Below are 19,686 nucleotides of genomic sequence, written 5' to 3'. Positions count from 1 at the left end.
GCAAGTATGCAAACTAAGAAAAAGACAGAAGTTGCTCTAAAGCCCAGAAGCACTGCTGTGTGCTGCAGAGAGGAGTTTCTGATGCCGTGGTGGTGGCAGCTGCCACAGGAACTGTCACCATTCAACGGAGCTGATATGGGTAACTGTTTATCTTGTAGGTTCTTGCTGACATGGTTCAGGTTATTTTCCTACAGTGACTTTGAACCTGATTCTCCAGCACATCCACTGACATTTTACATTACCCAACATGTTTGTGTGTGTGTGTGTGTGTGTGTGTGTGTGTGTGTGTGTGTGTGTGTGTTTGTACTTAGCAATGAGTCAGCCAACGTTTGTTGCTTGCTTGAAAAATCATTGGAACTTACAGAGTTTTAAACCTCTTGGGGGATTAAAGCATGGCTTTAAAACAATCATGCAAGTCCCTTCCAAATTTTATCAAAAATTATCAGCTCTATTAGCACCTGTTTTATTACATCACTTGCCCCCAAATATCTTAAGTTGGTCTTCTCAGACCAAATAATGAGGACAATGGCACTGTGAAAAAAGTACAAACTTCTTCATCCTTATGTGTTCTCTTGAATTCCTTCCCTCAAAAAAACAAAGGGACAAAAATGAAAATCAGAGTGCCTTACATTTCTTTAAGAAATACCAATCTGAATTGCTTATCTTGCCTTAAGACAGTTCATTATTTTAAAGAAAAAGGCAAGTATGTATCTTCGTCTAGACCCTATATGTTAAATTCATGTTTCCCAACCATTTTCTGGATGAGTTGACTTTTGAAAAGGTCCATGTTTTAAAATACAATGGCTAAAATGGATCACTAACCTGAGTGTTTTATTTTTCTCTCTCAGCACCATGACCAATGGATGATATATGATTTATAAATATTAATTCACTAAATAATGACCAAGTCATATTTCTAGCTTATAAAAGGGCCTTCATTTTATATAATACATCAGTAGCTAAACTAAAATTAGATAATCACTTCTTTTGGTAAATTCTGTCTATATATGAAGCTATTTTTTCCTGTCTGAAAGTAGCAAAAACATATTAATAATTTATCTTATTTAGATCATCATTTTGGCATTATTTGTAAAAGTTACACTATATCATGCATCAATAAACACATCCTTATCTCCTTGTCTTTTCTTTTTTATCAATATCCTTTTTTTTGGACCAAGACTGGGACTCGAACCTAGTATCTGATGTTTTATGCTCTTTGGCAGACAGAGTGTCTCCAATCCCCAATATTCTTTCCATATTCAGTATATGACCAAAATAGTATTTGTTCAGGTCAGATTTGATAATCCTGTGGATGACTTCCCTGGATTGGTATTGGAATTTCTCATTGGAAAACACCAAATATTAAGAAATATTCTTTTCAGCAAACAAAAAATACCCAAAGTATTTCTTTTTAAATTGATAGAATTGGTCTATAAATATAATTCACTTAACTGTCACTTCTATACAAACCAGTCTTTATTTTAAAAGTTATTTGCTTTAGCTTAATAGCCTAGGGGTTTTTAAAAAGTGATTCTATGCCTAATTGTCAGTACTATTCAAATTTAGTTGAATAATGAAATAATTTATATGATTTTATTGCCTTATAATTGTTTGTTTCTGCTTTCATGCACTGGAATGAGTTAGACTTTTAATTAGACAAATAATTGTTATTTATTATGTAGCCAATCAGATGATAAACAAATAAGAAAACAAAACGAAGGCTAGATAATTGCACAGCCACAATGAAAAGAAAGCTATCAGTGTTCTAATGATGTTGAGCTGTGCCGTATTTTAACTAGCTCTAAAGGAAGAAGTCTTAGATATGAATCAGGTAATAGAGGTTCCTCTAATGATTTCTCTATTTGCTTGCTCTATATTCTTGTCCTTTATATCTGAATCACCATTTTAATATATTCCCAAGGATTATTGCAAAAATTAAATAATACTGCTTATGTAAGGGGCCTTTGTTCCAAAGACTATAGACAGTTAAGATGTCCTTAGGTGCCACACAGGAGACACCCTGCTTTCATCTGTGTTTCTTCCCACTGGCAGAAAGCACTTTCAGGTGCACTCCCTTCACAAAGCATGCCTGCTCACAAAGAAACCAAAATAAAACCTCTTCTATCACTGAATTAGTCATGGACTGTGGCCAAACACAATGGAACAACAGAATGTTCAGATTAAGACAAGAACTAAAGTCTGGCCTAATTCAGGAAATTCAGGACTTGGTGGAACACATTGGGACCGGATCACCTTAGAAATACAGCTGATGGCCACATCCCCTCCAGCATCTGTTATTAGATTTGATTGTAGCCATTCTAAGTGGGGGGAGGTGGAATCTCAATGTTGTCTTGATTTGCATTTCTTTTAAAGAGGGTGAACATTTCTTCATGTGTCTATTGGCCATTCTTATTTCCTCTCTCTTTAAGTCTTTAGAGCCCACTTATTAATGGGGCAGTTGTCTCTTTGGGGATTTGTTGTTGATGGATTTAATTTTTTAAGATCTAAGTATATTTTAGATAAGAGGCCCTTGTCTGTTGTATGGCTAGTGAAGATCTTCTCCCAATCTTTGGGCTTTTTATTGATCTTGCTAGCTATGTCCTTTCTTATGCAGAAACTCTGAAGTTTCATGCAATCCCATTTGTCCAATCTTTCTTTGATATGTTCTGTTTCCGGGTCTTTATTAAAAAAATTTCTGCCTGTGCCAAAGAGCCCTAGAGTTTCTCTCATTTTTTTCTGTAATGTTTTCAGGATGTCTGCTTTTTCTTCAAGGTCTTTGATCCATTTGGAGTTGATTCTGGTGCAGGGTGATACATTAGGATCTAAGTTTAGTTTTCCACAGGTATTTAACCAATTTTGCCAGCACAATTTACTGAATAGGCTGTCTTTCTTCCATCTTTTTTTTTTTTTAATTTTTTGGCTCCTTATCGAAGATTAGGAGGCTATTGGTCTGTGGGTTGGTGGGAGTGTAAACTTGATCAACCACTGGAAAGCAGTATGGAGGTTCCTCAAAAGACTCTACATAGAGCTCCCCTATGACCCAGCAATCCCACTTCTGGGCATTTAATCAAATGATCACAAACAAGGCCATACTAAAGCTACTAGCACAACTATGTTTATCACTGCATTATTCACCATAGCTAAGATATGGAACCAACCCAGATGACCTTCAGTAGATGGAAAATGTGGTGTATATGTGTGTGCATATATATATATGTGTGTGTGTATGTATATATATATATATATATATATATATATATATATATATATATATAATGGAATTCTATGCCTCCATCAGAAAGAATAACATCACCCCATTTGTCAGGAAATGGAAAGACTTAAGTGAAGTAAGCCAGACCCAAGGAAGCATAGGTCTCATGGTTTCCTATTTACAATAATTAGTATACATATAGGACAATTTTAGCAGATGTACAGAATAGCTCAATAGCTAAGTACATATGACCATATAAGATGACAGTAAGTGAAATGAACTCCAAGACATGGACACAAGAGGTTTTATCTTTGTTGTGGTTGTTTTTAATGTACTATGTGATTTTTTCCCCCTGATCATGGGGCTCGAACATTGGGCCTGGGTGCTGTCCCTCAGCTCTTCATCTCAAGGCTTAAGTAACAGCACCAATTCTCAGATCTCAGCCTCATATCTCAATCCTCAGATCTCAGCCTCCTGAGTAGCTAGGATTACAAGCATGAGCCACCAGTGCCTGGCTGGAACCAATGCAAGAGCGTTATACACAAGACAGTATGTCAGAAATGACCTGTACAACTTTGGGGGGCTCTTAGGTGGGGAGGAAAAGTAGGAAAAAATAAGGGAAGGGGTAACAAGTTTGCCAAACAATGTACTTATTACCTTACTTGTGTAACTGTAACCCCTCTGTACATCACCTTGACAATAAAAAAAGATAGTAAAAGAAACACAGCTGATGATGTTTCTAAACAAAAATGCAGAGTGAAGACTCATGTAAACATCTGAAGGAAGATGGATCAAGAACATGATGATGAAAAAGATCAGAAGAATTATAAAGAAGGATCAAACTAGATTGAAGATTACTAGCTTAGCTAAAATGAGGCACAAAGAATTTACCAATTCATTAGTAAATTGCCAGAGATTTTTAGCAAGCCTGTCTTTTACTGTTTGTATTTATATAAACATGGTTAAATTAAATTGCCATAAAACATTTAATTTAATCCTTCAGATCTTATTGTAGACATCTGTTAGTTTTAAGATTGATGTCAAAGCAGGCAATAACAGGTAAATATCACTTAGTAAAAGTACTGTTTAGCATGTGTTTTCTGTAGAGATACAGTTCTAGCCAGATGCCAGTGGCTCATGCTTATAATCCTAGTACTCAGCAGGCTGAGATATGAGGATCAAAGGCAGAGACAGCCTGGGCAGGAAAGTCCATGCATCTTCAATTATTCACAAAAAGCCAGAAATAGAGCTGTGGCTCAAAGTGGTAGAGTGCCAGCCTTGAGCATAAGAACTCTGGGACAGGCCCTAGGCTCTGAGTTCAAGCCCTAGGACCAGTTTGGGATTTTTTGGGAGGAGGGGTGGAATGGAAAGCATGTTCATTGCTACTGCATTTTGAATTATATGAACCTAAAGCGTATAGGAAATATTCTTAACATTAGTTTAATATTAATACTTTACAGTTCTACATATCCAGATGCATTTAGGAAAATATATAAGTGCAAGATTGGAGATCTACCTCGCTCTGTAAATTTTAGTCTACCCCCATACAAGGATCATAAAATTACAAAATACGGTCTTTATTGAGAACAAAACTCACAACCTGTTCACTAGCACAGTTTTTTAAAAAAATTAATAGTGATTATTAGCTGTTGTGACATTTAGCCAAGACTCTGTAACTTCTTCTGGAGACTATTACTACTATATTTCATCTTTGAAGACAGAGAATTTAAAACATTTTTTGATGAAGAACCTCCACAAAAGAGTCTATTCTCTATTGTGATCTAGTATTTTGTATAGACATAAAGCAGAAAATAGTAAAAAGTTTTTCTATTGCTTATTCTTACCATTTGTGATGGGCTTTATTTCCTGTGGTATTGAAATGCACTGAATCATTATTCATCTTTGCTTTCTATTTTTAAATAGGTGACATTTGTGGTGCAAAAATTAATTTCATAATTTGGAGTTAAGACTATCAACTATGATTATTAAAATCCAATAAATCTCAATCTATTGGAAAATAAATCAAAAGTTAAACTGGACTCAAACAAAAAGTATCAGTGACTGGGGTATGATGCAATTTGTTAATTCAAATCTAAATTCATAAGCATAATTCATCTGCCTATTCATAATAATCTAATTGTTTGGAAAATTTGTATATTTCTTTTTGAAGATTTTGAGACAGGGCAACTTTGAATCTTTAGAAGTTAATGAAAAAATTCATGAGGGAGTTGATTCTTGGTAATGACAAAGAAAACATACTCTTTAAGCTTGGCTTGGTCTACATGACTGAAATTAAATGAAACCACAGAGGAAATACAAAGACAGATGAGTAAATATGCTGTTCATATGATTAGATAAATTTTGAGGGAATACTTGTAAATCAACCAACATCTACCCATACTTTACAAATCAACTTACTACCATTCATCCTGAGATTGTCCCCATAACCTTGCATTATTATCCATGAGGCTGATTTATTATAACAAAGAAGGTTAAGTACCATAGCATCATGATTATCTCTCATCCCTACTATTATGAGCAAGGAGGAGAAATCTCTGTACTAACTTTATACTCCCGAGTACCTAGAATTCTACTGGCACAAATATCCACTCAACAAATATCAATTAAGTGATCAAAAAAGTAAATGAATTAATAGATATAAGTTAAATAGATATGTTAAATAAGTGAATACATAGAAATTAAATTTTAATTATTTTGATCAAGTAGAAAGATGATATACTTTTAATAGGAGAGAAAGACACGATCTACCCACCATGCTTAGAAGCAAGATTAGGAATGATCATCTTCACAAATAGAAATTCCTATCAAGAATCTATGTACAATGTATGGGCTTAGCTAATATTGGAAACAGCTCTACAAAAAGCAGACTTTATAATTCTCTTGGGCAGTACTGGGTTTTGAAATATGGTCTTACATGAGCTTGGGAAAGTCTCTGCTATGTGAACTCTATCACTGAAGTAATGTGACTGAGCTTAAATTTCTTTTTTTTTTTTTTTTTTTTGGTCCGGTTGTGGGGCCTGAACTCTGGGCCTGAGCACTGTCCCTCAGCTCTTCAGCTCAAGGCCAGTGCTCTACCACTTGAGCCACAGCGCCACTTCCGGCCTTTTTCTTTTTGCTTATGTGGTGCTGAGGAATCGAACCCAGGGCCTCAGGCATGCAAGGCAAGCGCTCTACCACTGAGCCAACTTCCCAGCCCGAGCTTAAATTTCTTAAAGCCCTCCTGGTGCCAAGGACCCAGCTCCAAGGCCTAGAGGTGAGACAAACTGTCTTTTGAAATGCAGATGCCTCACAGAGCCCAGCCTGGAGCCCCATTTGTTAGGAAATGGAAAGACTTGGAAAAAATTATATTAAGCGAAGTAAGCCAGGCCCAAAGAAACACAGGCCCCATGGTTTCCCTTATTTGCAATATCTAGTATATGTATGAGTCAAGTGGAAAAGGTCAGATAATGTGATGTTAGGAAAATGAACCCTTAGATATGTATTTTAATGTTTTTTTCTTTCATGCATGTGTCTCCAACGCATTTATAAGATTATTTCTTTGTTGCTTTGTATGTCCCTCCCCCACAGTATAACCCCTGCTTTCACTATATTTGATGTCAGTATAACTTGTGGAGGAGATAGTGAAAAACAAGTCATTTAAGGATACAGGTGGACCTGTTGCAACAATGAGAAGTACAAGTTGTCATGTCCATAAGGAGCTTTACAATGTCTGTGTGTGTGTGTGTGGGGGGGGAATGGATTGGGATTGGGGGGGAGGGGGGAGGCTGGGAAGCGATGTGAAGGATAAACAAAGGAGGAGGCTGCAATGCTTGGTAAGAAATGTACGCATTATCCTGTGCATGTAATTGTAACCCCTCTGTACAGTATGTTCACAAATAAAATAAATTTAAAAAAAAAGAAATGTTAAAAAAAAAAAAAGAAATGCAGATGCCTAGCTCAAGGTGAGCTAGGAGGGCTCTGCTTCAGAGAAATGCAGATGTTACTTTGTTTTCATGGTGGGGGAGGGTGATGCCCCCACCCTCCTCAAGTGGTAGGCATATTTGGGTCCCTGGAGATAGAGGCAGGCACTTGGCTGATTGGTTGCTGAACTTGTCAGTCCAGTGCCTGGGACTAGAAGTGTCCTGCGACCCTGCCCCCCTGCCCAGACCCAATTAGGGTGGAACAGCATAGGCGTGAGCAGGCTATCCCAGGTATGTCTCCACGATTGTGTCCTGTGTCCTGTCTCCTGGCTTGTCTCTACTCATCACGGTGTGGCATTCCAATTCAGCTCATCATCAGAACTGAATTGGTTTGTTGGTATTGTTTTTGTTCTTTCTTTCCTCTCTGGCCTGTTTCCTAACAGTATTATGTGTATTTATTTGGGAGCTGCAGGCTTTTGTAACAACGACTACTTGCAGACTGCTGACTGTGTAATAAAGACTCCAATATTCCATCTTCCAAAATGTGACTTCTCAGATAATTTACCTTACAACATCACCATGTCTTTTTTGCTGTAGTTATTTTTTGGACAGATTATTGCATTTTTGCCCAAGGGTGGCCCAGGCCACCATTCACATGCTTGCTTACATAGCTAATGTTATTGGTCTGATTTACCATGCCCAGTATGTTTGTTGAGATGGGGGGGTCTTGCTAATTTTTTTTTAAGTCAAGAAGAATGATCTCACTTAAAAAGTAATAGAGAACTCATTAATGTATGTATTACGTATGGATTAAAGAACATCAGTTTTCTAAAGTTTTGTATCAGATGTCTCAATTGTTAATATAATTATCCTTAAAATCTTCTAAAATGAATAGATAACAAGAAAGAAAATTCTTTAAGAATATGGGCTATATTCCTATTATCAAAATTCCATGATTGTAAATATTTTTCTAACTGCCTCCATATTTAGGATGAGGAAACCTGTTAGATATGAGTAGTCAGGATTCAGTCTAGTAGGTAGACTGAAAGGTTCCAGAGAGGTGGGCAGGAAAGAATTCAGGTCTAACATGATTGGGGAACCTTCTAAAATGAATGGAGAAATAAGATCTACTCTACATGGTAGAATTTTTTATGGTCTAGTTCATTTTTTATCCTAACTGGATATTTACTTGGAGTCTACTAGTTTTGTTGGATCTGTATGTCAGAAGACAGGCAGAAAGTAAAAATCAGTTCCAGGCATTCTACCTCTGTTTGGGTCAATTATCAAGGTTGTCCTCACTTTGTGTCCAAGTTTCTGAGTCATGTTCTTTTCCATTTCCTACCTTGTGTCCTGCCAACTTAGTATTTAGATGGTTCTCCCCTATCTTGTTTCATCATTGGAATGCTCAGGCCTTGGCTCCATCTCACCCTTGTCTCTTCCTGTTTATGACCATCTTACTGATCTTGGTTGCTACACCAGGAATTTCATCTCTGGTACTAGATATCCTCGTTAACTTGCTGGTGTGGCTTGACATGGCATCTCACAAGAGAAAATCAACTTATTTATAGACATCCATCTATTGCTTGGGTAACATGGAAAGTTTAGTGGCCATTCACTGTAAGAACTACAGTTTCTTTCCTTTTAATCACTTCCTAGGTACTGGCTCCCTGTCCTACCAAAACCCTAAAGGGCATCTGAAGGTACTGCTTTAGTCTGTTTTTCAGATTTAAAGATTCATGGCCACTAGCCAGCAGTCTCAGAAAGGGTAGTTATATATTTCCTGACTGCCACTTCAATCTGTATAATCTGACAGCCCAACAGAGTTATTTGGTAGCCAGATTTCAATGGAAAAGGTTTGATGCAGCATATCTGGCTTTTGACTAGGTGTCAGAGAGAAAGGAGTGATTCGCTAAGTTAAAATTGAGCTTTGAATTCTTAGCAAAGAGATGTTATATAATGAGCTCTGTGTTGGGGCTCAGTTTCAAGAAGGTTCCAGAACAAACTTAAACATGATGGACCTTGTTGAATTACCTTGGCAGTCTTGTGAAGCTGCTTCATTTTTAGGTAGGCCTGAGTACAGTTAGCTCCCTGGCCACACATTTTTGCCAGAGAGTCTAAGCTTCATTGCCAAGAGGTGAGTATATCCACCTGGTCCAACACTGGCAAGATAGGGACTTTTAGAGAGGAGGCCATATCTATTAGCAGGAAATAAAAACAGAGCTGACAGTGCTAAGGGAATGGCAACCGATAGCTCTATTTCACCTGCCATCTAGATCTCCAGGCTGAGCTAGCGTTTTCTGCCTGGGAGTGGAATTGTGGGTAAAGTTAATACACCCTGTAGGACTTAGACTATGCCCTACTCTATAATACTAGAGCATATACCATAATATATTGGACAGTGTTTTTCAGGCTGTTTTTTCCTGACTATTTTGTAAAAGCACAAATGGCAGCTTGTTACATTTTAAGTAACAATTCTGAGTAGGAATGATTGTATATATTGTCTGTACAAGTAAGCAGGTACCATTTATTTAGCACAAACCATGAGACAAATGAATAAGTTATACAATTAAAGTAAACTGATGAACTTATCAAGGTAAGTTGGAAGCATATGAGTATGTAAAAATCATATTAGAAAAGCAAGCAAGAGCTCTTTTGATACCCTACTCTCATCTAGATCATACAAAGAGAGGGGCACTTAATGTGGATATAACACACCCACAGTACCATAATCACAGTGATCAAACCATCTGTGCATGTCTTAAGAAGTCTGATTGTCCCATGGCCTGCAGGCTCAGTATGATTCTGCTAACTTTATGTGACACACTAGAATTACCAAATGCCATTCATCTAGCCCCATAAGCCTGGAACCAGCTTCATCCATTGACACCCCTGTTCTAACAATTACAAGTGAAATGAAAGAATCTATTTGCTATCAAGCTCATTACTATCAAGTGAAATCATTATTACTTAGTAAAGTCAACAAAATTGACTATAAATTTAACTAATGTGTCTTTTCATGTTAGAATTTACATTGCTCAATAAATTCTAACATGAAAAGACACATTAGTTCAATCTGTTTCTGACATAGCTCACTTATGATAAATCTCAGTTTTAAATCATTAAAAATTAAAATAAAACTGGTCCTGATATAATATGGCTTTTTCTCAGTAACCAAATCACTTTTGTCCCAATAGCAGTATTCTTCAATTCTCTAATTAGATGAATTTATGATCTAATAGTATGGAAATGTCCATGTTTAATTCTAACCCAAAAAAAAAAATGCCTCAAATGAGGCACTTGTTGCTCAGGCTTGTAATTCTAGCTTCTCAGGAGGCTAACACTTGAAGGATCACTGTTTGAAGCCAACCTAGGCAGAAAAGTTTACCAGACTCTATATTATTAACCAGCAATAGCTCCAGTTGAGAGGTGTGGCTCAAGTGGTAGGGTGACAAGCATGAACCAAAAAGCTGAGTGTAAGTGTGAGACCCTGAGTTCAAGCCCCCATGATAATTCTCTTCCTCCCCCCACCAAGGACAAAAAAAAAAAACAAGAAACTCCACTGATTATTTGCCTCTGTTTGGAGGGAAATTTGAACCAACCATAGTCAATTACCTAGTATGTATCTTCTAAAGGGGCAACTAGGACTCAGGAATTGAGAGCTCCATTGTAAACTTATACTACAGTGCTGCTGGAATTCACTGATAAATCTAATGCAAACAGTGAGCTAGTTTCTGCCTAGCATTTTGAGTCCATTTGTGTTCAAAGTAACTCACTTAGGAGACCAGTGGAAGAGTAGCTTAGTCACCACCAAATGACAGGTTTGTAGTCTTAGTTCAATTCTTTTGTCTTCTAAACCACTCTGGTACCTCCAATGTATTTGCCTAACACACAATAGCCTGGTTAAACAAGAGAGATGTAAAGTTGTATTTCTCTTGATCTTCAAATCCTAGAGGCATTATCACACTAGACCTCATTTCACTTCTCTCCTTGTGTTAAAGCCATCCGCTAATTCTAGTTGCTGGTGACTAACCTGAGAAATGCAATAATGAATTGCTCCAGTTATGCTTTATTCATCAGGGAGGTGGTAGTCTACCTACAATCATTTCTAAGAAGATGATCTTCCTACACAAAACAACTTTTCCAGACGCTTTGAATTCTGAATTCATCTATCTTCTGCTATTGCCCAACCAGAGGTAATTGGACAGGCAGATATAGATAGAACTTCTGTATAGTCACACAATGTGTAAATATGTAGGCAGTATAACCTAATCCCTCCCTTCCTTCCTTCCTTCCTTCCTTCCTCTCTCCCTCCCTCCCTCCCTCCCTCCCTCCCTCCCTCCCTCCCTCCCTTCCTTCCTTCCTTCCTTCCTTCCTTCCTTCCTTCTTTCTTCCTTCCTTCCTTCCTCTTCTTTCCTTTTCTTCCTTTCTGGTACTGGGGATCAAACCCACGGTTTCACACATGCTAGACAAGTTATCTGCCACTGAGCTACATCCCTAGCCTGGTACAACTTTTTAAACTATAACGTTCACATATAATTTTCCTACATAGAATTCCTTCTTTCATAGTAATGGTAACTGCCACCCTTTTGACTACTTTTACTTCATTGCTAAGGCATATACTGGCAAGCTATCCCCAGAAAAAGCTTAGACATGTCACTGAGCATTATTTCAAAGATGAGTACAGATCCAGTGTATCAAAAGTTGTAGCTGACAAGCTCCTAGTCCTGGACCGTGGTTGTGGGAGGAGGGTCTTTTCAAGTGGGAGAGTTTCTGGCTTTCAGCCCTGCCTTATACCAAAATTCAGAGATTCTTAAGATTTGTTGAAGTTTCTTGAGATTACCAATGCCATTACCTTCTTGCTACAATACCAAATAAGAAATCTGAGCAAATGTTTGAAGTGAATTAGATGTGTAGAAGCTGTCTCTTGTATTTGACCAAATGACAGAACACAAACCAGAAAACCAAGGGTAAAAAGTTCAGAAAATCCTTAAATGTCTTCTATTTTGCCTATTTCCATATAGAATACAGTCTGAACCAGAATTAATTCTTTCTATTCTATGTAATCAATAGCAAACAAATATGAGTGATGGACACTAATTTTTTTCATTAGAAGTTAAAATAACTGCAATTTAAAAACTATTACAAAGCAATTTAAATAACATGGATGATGTGTTTCTAATAATAAAAAATTTTAACCACAGCTTAGCTGTTGGAATACAAAACAGAGCTCTACAGAGAAATCTACAGAGAAATCATAGGAAATCTATGAGCTTATTTTAATTTGTAAGTATTACATTAAATACAACTGTCCCTTAGAATTTTGTGAATTCCAAGATCCATTGTGTTCAAGTCTCTTATAGAAAATGATGTACTATTTCCATATAACCTATGTATACTTTAAATCATCTCTAGATTAATTAGAATGTCTATTATCAAGTAAATGTTATGTAAGTAGTTATACTTTATACTGTATTGTTTAGGAAAATAATAGCAAAAGATAAAAATGACTGTATATGGTCAGATTGAATTAAAGTATTTTCAATTAATTTACTTTATTGTTATTATAGAGGTGATGTAAAGAGGGATTACTATTACATGAGTCAGGTAATGAGTTCATTTCCTTTTACACAGTGTATTCTGTTCCCTCACTCTCTTCCAGTCCCTTCCTCCTGTTTCCACCTATGAGTTATATAGTTTATTTTCATCTGTGTCCAGTGAGCTCCACTTTTCAACCTTTTTCCCTCATGTTCTGTGCCCTCCTCCACCCTCTTGAAGATATACATGTCAGTATAAAAAAAAAAAAACAAAAGAAGACAGAAACATCAAAAACTAAAAACTAGTAAGCCAGGCGCTGGTGACTCATGTCTGTAATCCTAGCTAGATCCCTGCTGAGATCTGAGGATTGCAGTTCAAAGCCAACCCCGGGCAGGGAAGTCCATGAGACTCTTATCTCCAATAAACCACTAGAAAACCATAAGTGGCATAGTGGCTCAAGTGATAGAGCACTATCATTGAGATAAAGAGCTGAGGGACAGCACCCAGACCCAGAGTTCAAGCCCCATGACTGACAAAAAACTAAAGAAAAAGTCCTTTTTCCCCCAATATGTCCATCCCCAAGCTCCTAGAACTAATCAATAAAAGTATTTTTGTTATGTGACTCATTCATTCTCTGGATGCAGAAGCTGTAGATAATAAACAATAGTAACTTCTAGAAAGCAGCTAAAACAAAGTGCCATGGAGGAAGACCTGTTTTCTAGTAAGAGCCAGAGGAAGGACTTGCATTTGGGACTTGGGGAAGTTAGTGGTGCACCAGGGAGTCACTGAAGATTGCTAACCACTGGCTGCACATGGGACTGTGCTGGATCACTTGATCGAGACTGCTCCTTGTGGTCCATTGGGTTTTCAGGGCCTTTCTCCAGGCTTTACTGGAGAACTCATTAGAAATTGCCTGGGCATCCAGTGGGATCTATCTGTCCATGATGCTGCTCTGACATACTAATTAGGAGACAAACTACTTCTAGAAAAACCATTCCTTGTGTAAAGCTTCCTCACATGTGGGTATTTTATATTCAAAATACGATTAGTTAGGAAACAGTGCAAACAAATGACAGTCAAATATTTGTTGGATAAATCTAATGTGTACATACACAAAATCTGTTTTATTTAAGTGTTAAGAGTGATAGCTTAGTCCAGGCAGGGCACACTATGCAAAGCATGGCTTACAACTTGGGTGTATCACTTAGGGGTACTGTATGTAAGGGGTGCAAGGTTATTGAGATAACTGCTACATTATGCAGTTATCATGAACAAATTCAGCAATGACAAATGTGGACACGTTTATTATCTGAGCCAGGGTACCTTGGCCCTGCTATATCTTGTTTACAGTTTACAACAGGTTTATATCTTCCAAGTTGAAATATTTATTTTTTATTCACATATAGGAATATTTAGAATACGTTCCTTGAGACAAACACTTAAAAACAGAGAAGAAAATAATGGGAAAAGTTACAGTACACATTTTTCCACTAAAGGAAAAAAAGCATGTAAACATGTACCAGAAACCCTAAGGAAACCTTCATTTCTAGCAAACAAGCCCAAAGCCCTCACAACATAAACTGTGCTGCCAGACATTCACAAACTCCTAACAAAACTGTACAATTTCCTGAGAAAGAAACATACAAGCTGCTTCAGGATGTGGGTAAGACATGTTCCTGTGGTAACCATTTCCCAAGCAAGAAAAGAAGGTAGAAATATAAATCTTTGCTAAGCTGTAGCCTACCAGGCCTTTTCATTTACAAAACAAAAACAACCCATAGGGGATATTAAGCTGTTTAAGTAATAACTAAGAAACAAATATTCTATGAACCAGAAAAAATATACCAACTAAATGTTTTAATCTGTCAGCTAACATGATTCCTTAATTTATAATGGAAAGAAGTATCAATATAATTTGATATTGTCAAAAGCTTTTATTGTGTCATTACACTTTAGATTAACATACTATTCTAAAGCTACTAAGAGTAATTAAAGCTATGCAAAATAAAATCCACATGTATTACTTGATGTTTTTGTCCATCCTAAATAATATTTCCTCTATAATCTCATATTCTTTCTTCTTCACCTTATCTTTCTTTAATATCTATGTAATAGTTATGTTTCCCTGTTCATTGTTATTCATTCATTTTTTCATTCATTGTACAACAAGCATTTATTATTAACTAATTATCAGCTGATAATTTGGTTGAATGATCTTTACTGGACTTTTGTTTTTGTTCTTTAGCTATTCTTGTTGAACTCATCCAGTAATGTTTCTAATGAAATGCATCACTGTATATTCCATGGCTGATTTTACCAGCAACATGTACCTCCAAACTATAATTTTACAACTTGAAGAATTCTTTTTTTTTTTCCGGTCGGTCCTGGGGCCTGAACTCTGGGCCTAGGCACTGTCCCTGAGCTCTTCAGCTCAAGGCTAGTGCTCTACAATTTTGAGCTACAGAGTCACTTCTGGCTTTTTCTGTTTATGTGGTGCTGAGGAATCAAACCCAGGGCCTCATGCATGCAAGGCAAGCACTCTACCACTGAGCCACCTTCCCGGTCATAATTCTACAACTTGAAAAGTATTATTTTTAGTTATACAAAAGAGATTCAGTTCAACATGTCAGTTTAGGAGTACAATGCATCTTTATCAATGTCAACCATTACAATATTCTTCCCCAGTTTTCCCAATCCACCCTTTCCTCTCTGTTTCCCTAGTTTCATTTTTCACATATGTATATTGAGTATTAAACATCTTCAATTCTAAGGGTAGGAGGGAGTGATATGGGGAGCAGTGAGTGGTGAAAGAAATGCATTATTTTATAACAATAAAATGAGGCAATCATATTATTATTATTGCCATTTCATAAGTTTGGAAACCATATCTTTTAGTACATAAGAGATTAATCACTTGGGGTGATTAATAATAATAATAGTGATTAATCACTATTTGGCAGTGCCAGTAATGGATCTGTGGTCTGTCTAATCTCAAAGGCTTCTGACAGCTGTTGTGTAGAGCACATTGTGCACTTCCATCTCCTTACATGTTTACCATTTCTTTGTGCTGGGAACCTTCCAATTGTTACACACACATACAAACACACACACGTATGTATATAGAATATGTGTATGTTAAACATCACAATTATTTTATTTTCAAAATAAAATAATTTTGATTGAACAAAACATAAAAATGTATTTGGTCTAAAATTATGATACTGATCAAATCTTATCTTGCACCTCTTCCATTTTCTCATAAAAATAATATCTTATTTACAAAGATACAAGACACCTCATAACAATGGTCTTTGAATCAAAGGTATCGAGTTCATACAATGAAAATGCTAATGGGGAATTTAAAAATTCGGATATCTATTTGCCCAGTGTATTATATGTGATTAGTTTTAGATTGTTCTTATGTTCTTTGAGAAAACATAACAGATTACAAATAACAGATAACATATTACAGATGCTTAAAACATACAAAGTACTATAAATATAAACGCAATATAAAATGCAAATATATTAGGTAGAACTGAAATAAAATAGTATTACAAAATTAATGGTAAAGAGAAAAGAATTTATTATGTTGCATTCTCTCTAATTTAATTCCATATTTTTATGTACCTTGTATTCTTCATAGTCATTGCTATCTAGCAGGTTTCTTTTCTCCAGTTCTATGAGTTCTCCTGAAGAAGACCTAGGGAGCCCAGGCCTGACTTGTTCATATATGGGCTTTCCATTAAAAAACAGTTCCTTCCAGTCATGCATCATCTTATATGGAATCAGACTATTGCAAAAAAAATAAATAAGAAATGAGTCAATGCTTAGTAAAATACATACTTTAATCCTTGATCATCTTACTCTTATATATTTGACTTATTTTCTTCAGACAATTAGAAACACATACTTAGAAATTAGTTTGCAGGTTAACATTTGTGCAATAATAGTGATTGGTATTAGATAGATGATAATTTTTTGTTGAAAATTATACATAAGTAAACCAACTGTTATCTTAAAGAAACCTTGGGAAGCAATCCATCTATTCATTGTGCATAGGAGAATACCAATGCTAGAACATTTAATGTTTCATAATCATTTGATCTCAGTATAGAAATTTGAGCATGGTCATTAGTTTTAGATATATTGTTCTGTTATAGCACAGGCAATAACAAAGTTTGAAGAACTAGTGGTATTAAGTGACTTGTTTTCATTCAAACCAGCTAAGTTCCAGATAGTTCACATGGGACATGATACAAATGTAAATCCTTGTTTTATCTAAAACAAAATCTCTAGAGAAACAGCCAACAAGAACTGCACAAATATCTATCTATCTATCTTTCTTTCTTTCTTTCTTTCTTTCCTTCTTTCTTTCTTTCTTTCTTTCTTTCTTTCTTTCTTTCTTTCTATGAGGTTTGAGTGAGAAGTTTGCAATAAGGATACATATATATGATTTCACTTTAATTTATTGGTTCAAGGCAATTTTCTATAAAGAAATGACTCCGAAGCTGAATCCTAAAATATAACTAAGAGGCAACCAGGATAGATTGACCTAGAAAATAGTTACAGGAGGAAAAACAGTGTGTGAAAGAGAGAACCTAATAATTATTCAGCAACATCTCTAAAAGCAGTTGGTTTAGAATTTGAAATCATAACTTAAATCAGTATACCATGAAACATGTTATAACTTGTATATAGACCTTAAAGAGATTATTCTAAGTGAATAATCTAGACTCAAAAGGACAAATATTTGGAAGTGGTGCTGTGGCTCAAGTGGTAGAGAACTAGCCTTGAGCTGAAGAGCTGAGAGACAGCACTCAGGCCCAGAGTCCAAGCCCCATGACTGATAAAAAAGGACAAATATTGTGTGATTTCATTTAAATAAGATATCTAGCAACATATACTCATAAAGTAGAACAGAGACCACCTGGGGCAGAGAGAAAGATGGGGATCCAGTACCCAATGAACTTTCTTGATTAAAGGGCTGTGGGATTTGACCAGTGATGATTCTCATAGTCACACACCTTGTTTCCTTTCTTTATCCATCACTATCACAAGGCTTAAAAACTAAAATTGTCCACATCCTTAGAACTTTTTAACATTCTTTTTCAGTAATGATTCTACTAGCACATTTTTAGAGGTCCCTTGCCTTTGTGATTGCAATCTATTAAAGTAGACCAAATACTTGAAAAATATTAGAAAAATAAAAAAAACAGCCATCTAACCTGTACTTTAAAATTCTTACATATAAAGATGGAAGGATAAAATCAGGTAAAATGGCAAATAGTTTCCACACTTTTACAGAAATCAGTCTCCTTGTTCTCACTCCTGATTCTTGTTCTCTTCAAAACTTTGCCTTCCTGCTCCCCATCTAATAATATGCTAAGGTTCCTGAATACCAAAACCACCTGCTATGGCTTCTACAGCCTGAATGTCCTCCTCTCTTCTTGTCTGGAATTCCTAATATCTCTGAATATGTGTGGCTAACATTTTCCCCAAAGATCCAAATTCTATCAGTGTACCTCAAATAAGCCTGGTCTGATAAAGCAATTATTAATTCAAAATAAATCAAATGAGTAATAAATACTATCGTATTGAAAAGGGCCTCTTTAAAAGCTTACTCTGTCATTCCATTTAAGAATGAACTTTTTAACATTAAATATCTTTGCCTGAAGGTTCAGCTATGTAGTCTGTTTTTATCCAAATGGTCTCTGAAGCACTAGTGGTATTAAGAACCTTGCATTCATCTAAAGTAACTAAGTTCCAGAGAATTCACGGCTACTAGAACATAATACAAATGTAATTACATGTTTCTCTTTAAACAACAAACCCTAGGCAAGATGCCAACAAAAACTGCACAAATATATGCTATTTGCGTTTTATTCTATTGTTATTTAAGCATACTTTGTTTGAGTTAATTTTTTAGATAATTATAAATTCAGGAAAAGAGATAATAGAGACATGTGCCCTTTACCCAGTGACCTCTAATCATAACATTTTATAAAACTAGAATTTGCTATCAGAATCAAGATTTGACTTAGATACAATTAAGATAAAGAATATTTTCATTACCACAGAACCTCTCACCTCTTTCTTTTACATAAGTACTTACTTCCCTCTTCCTTCCTAACTTACAATCCCTGACAATTGCTAATCTGGTTCACTTATTAAAAAAATTAATTCTGTCACTTCAAGAATATGATGCTGGTGTAGTAGGACACACCTCTAATTTCAGTACCTAGGCAATTGGATTTAGAGTTCTAAGTGAATCTGGTTACACATCAAGAATTTGTCTCAAAAGTGTTATGTAAGTGGATCATGTAGCATCCATAATTATACCTAAGTTGTGCCACATATCAATAGTTTAAACTTTTTTATTACTCAGTGGTATTCTACAATATGTATATATCATAGGTTAACCATCACTTGTTGAAGGACATAAGGCTTCTATAAATGTCTGTGTATAGGTGTTTGTGTGGCCATAGCCTTACATTTCTCTTAAGAAATGTCTATTTGTTACATGGAGATTGCATTTTTAGCTTTTTAGGAACTTGCCAGTGTTTTCCAGAGGGGATGTCCCATTTCATATTCTCAAAAGCAATGGCTTCTCATATCATTTCCATAATTTGGTGATGTTATTCCTTTTCAATATTGTAACTGGAGTAGAGTGATAACTCATTGTGTTTCCAAATTGAATTTCTCTAATATCTAATGATGAACATTTTCATGATTTGGTTTATCATCCGCATATCTCTTTCAGTGAAATGTCTTTTCATGTCTTAGGTCCATTATTAAACTCAATTATTTATTTATTTTTGAACTGTTATGGTTGACTGTATTTATTTGAAACAACAGTCCTCTGTTGTCCATGTGCTTTGCAGCTATTCTCTCCAACGCTGTATAACTTTTAATACTCTGCTTTGCAAAAGCTTCCATTATGTCAAGGTTGAATTTATCTATAAACTTTTAATCTGTTGCTAAAGCAAAAGTTTTGATCTTAACAAAGTCCAATTTGCT

The 19,686-nt window shown here is 35.8% G+C and overlaps 1 protein-coding gene across 3 annotated transcripts in view; it reads right to left on the bottom strand.

Annotated features, from left to right (window-relative positions):
• Spef2 (sperm flagellar 2) overlaps nt 1–19,686 on the bottom strand; it is a 160,717-nt gene that overhangs the window by 98,691 nt on the left and 42,340 nt on the right. For all 3 annotated transcript variants that reach the window (XM_070041026.1, XM_070041023.1, XM_070041024.1), the window contains exon 10: nt 16,297–16,459. In XM_070041026.1, coding sequence (XP_069897127.1) covers nt 16,297–16,459 — 163 coding nt within the window. The remainder of the gene's footprint in view (nt 1–16,296; nt 16,460–19,686) is intronic.

Source organism: Dipodomys merriami, unplaced genomic scaffold, assembly GCF_024711535.1.
Source record: "Dipodomys merriami isolate MVZ:Mamm:240054 unplaced genomic scaffold, mDipMer1.0.p SCAF_30, whole genome shotgun sequence".
NCBI classification, from domain to species: domain Eukaryota; kingdom Metazoa; phylum Chordata; class Mammalia; order Rodentia; family Heteromyidae; genus Dipodomys; species Dipodomys merriami.
This window is presented reverse-complemented; position numbering and strand designations above follow the sequence as displayed.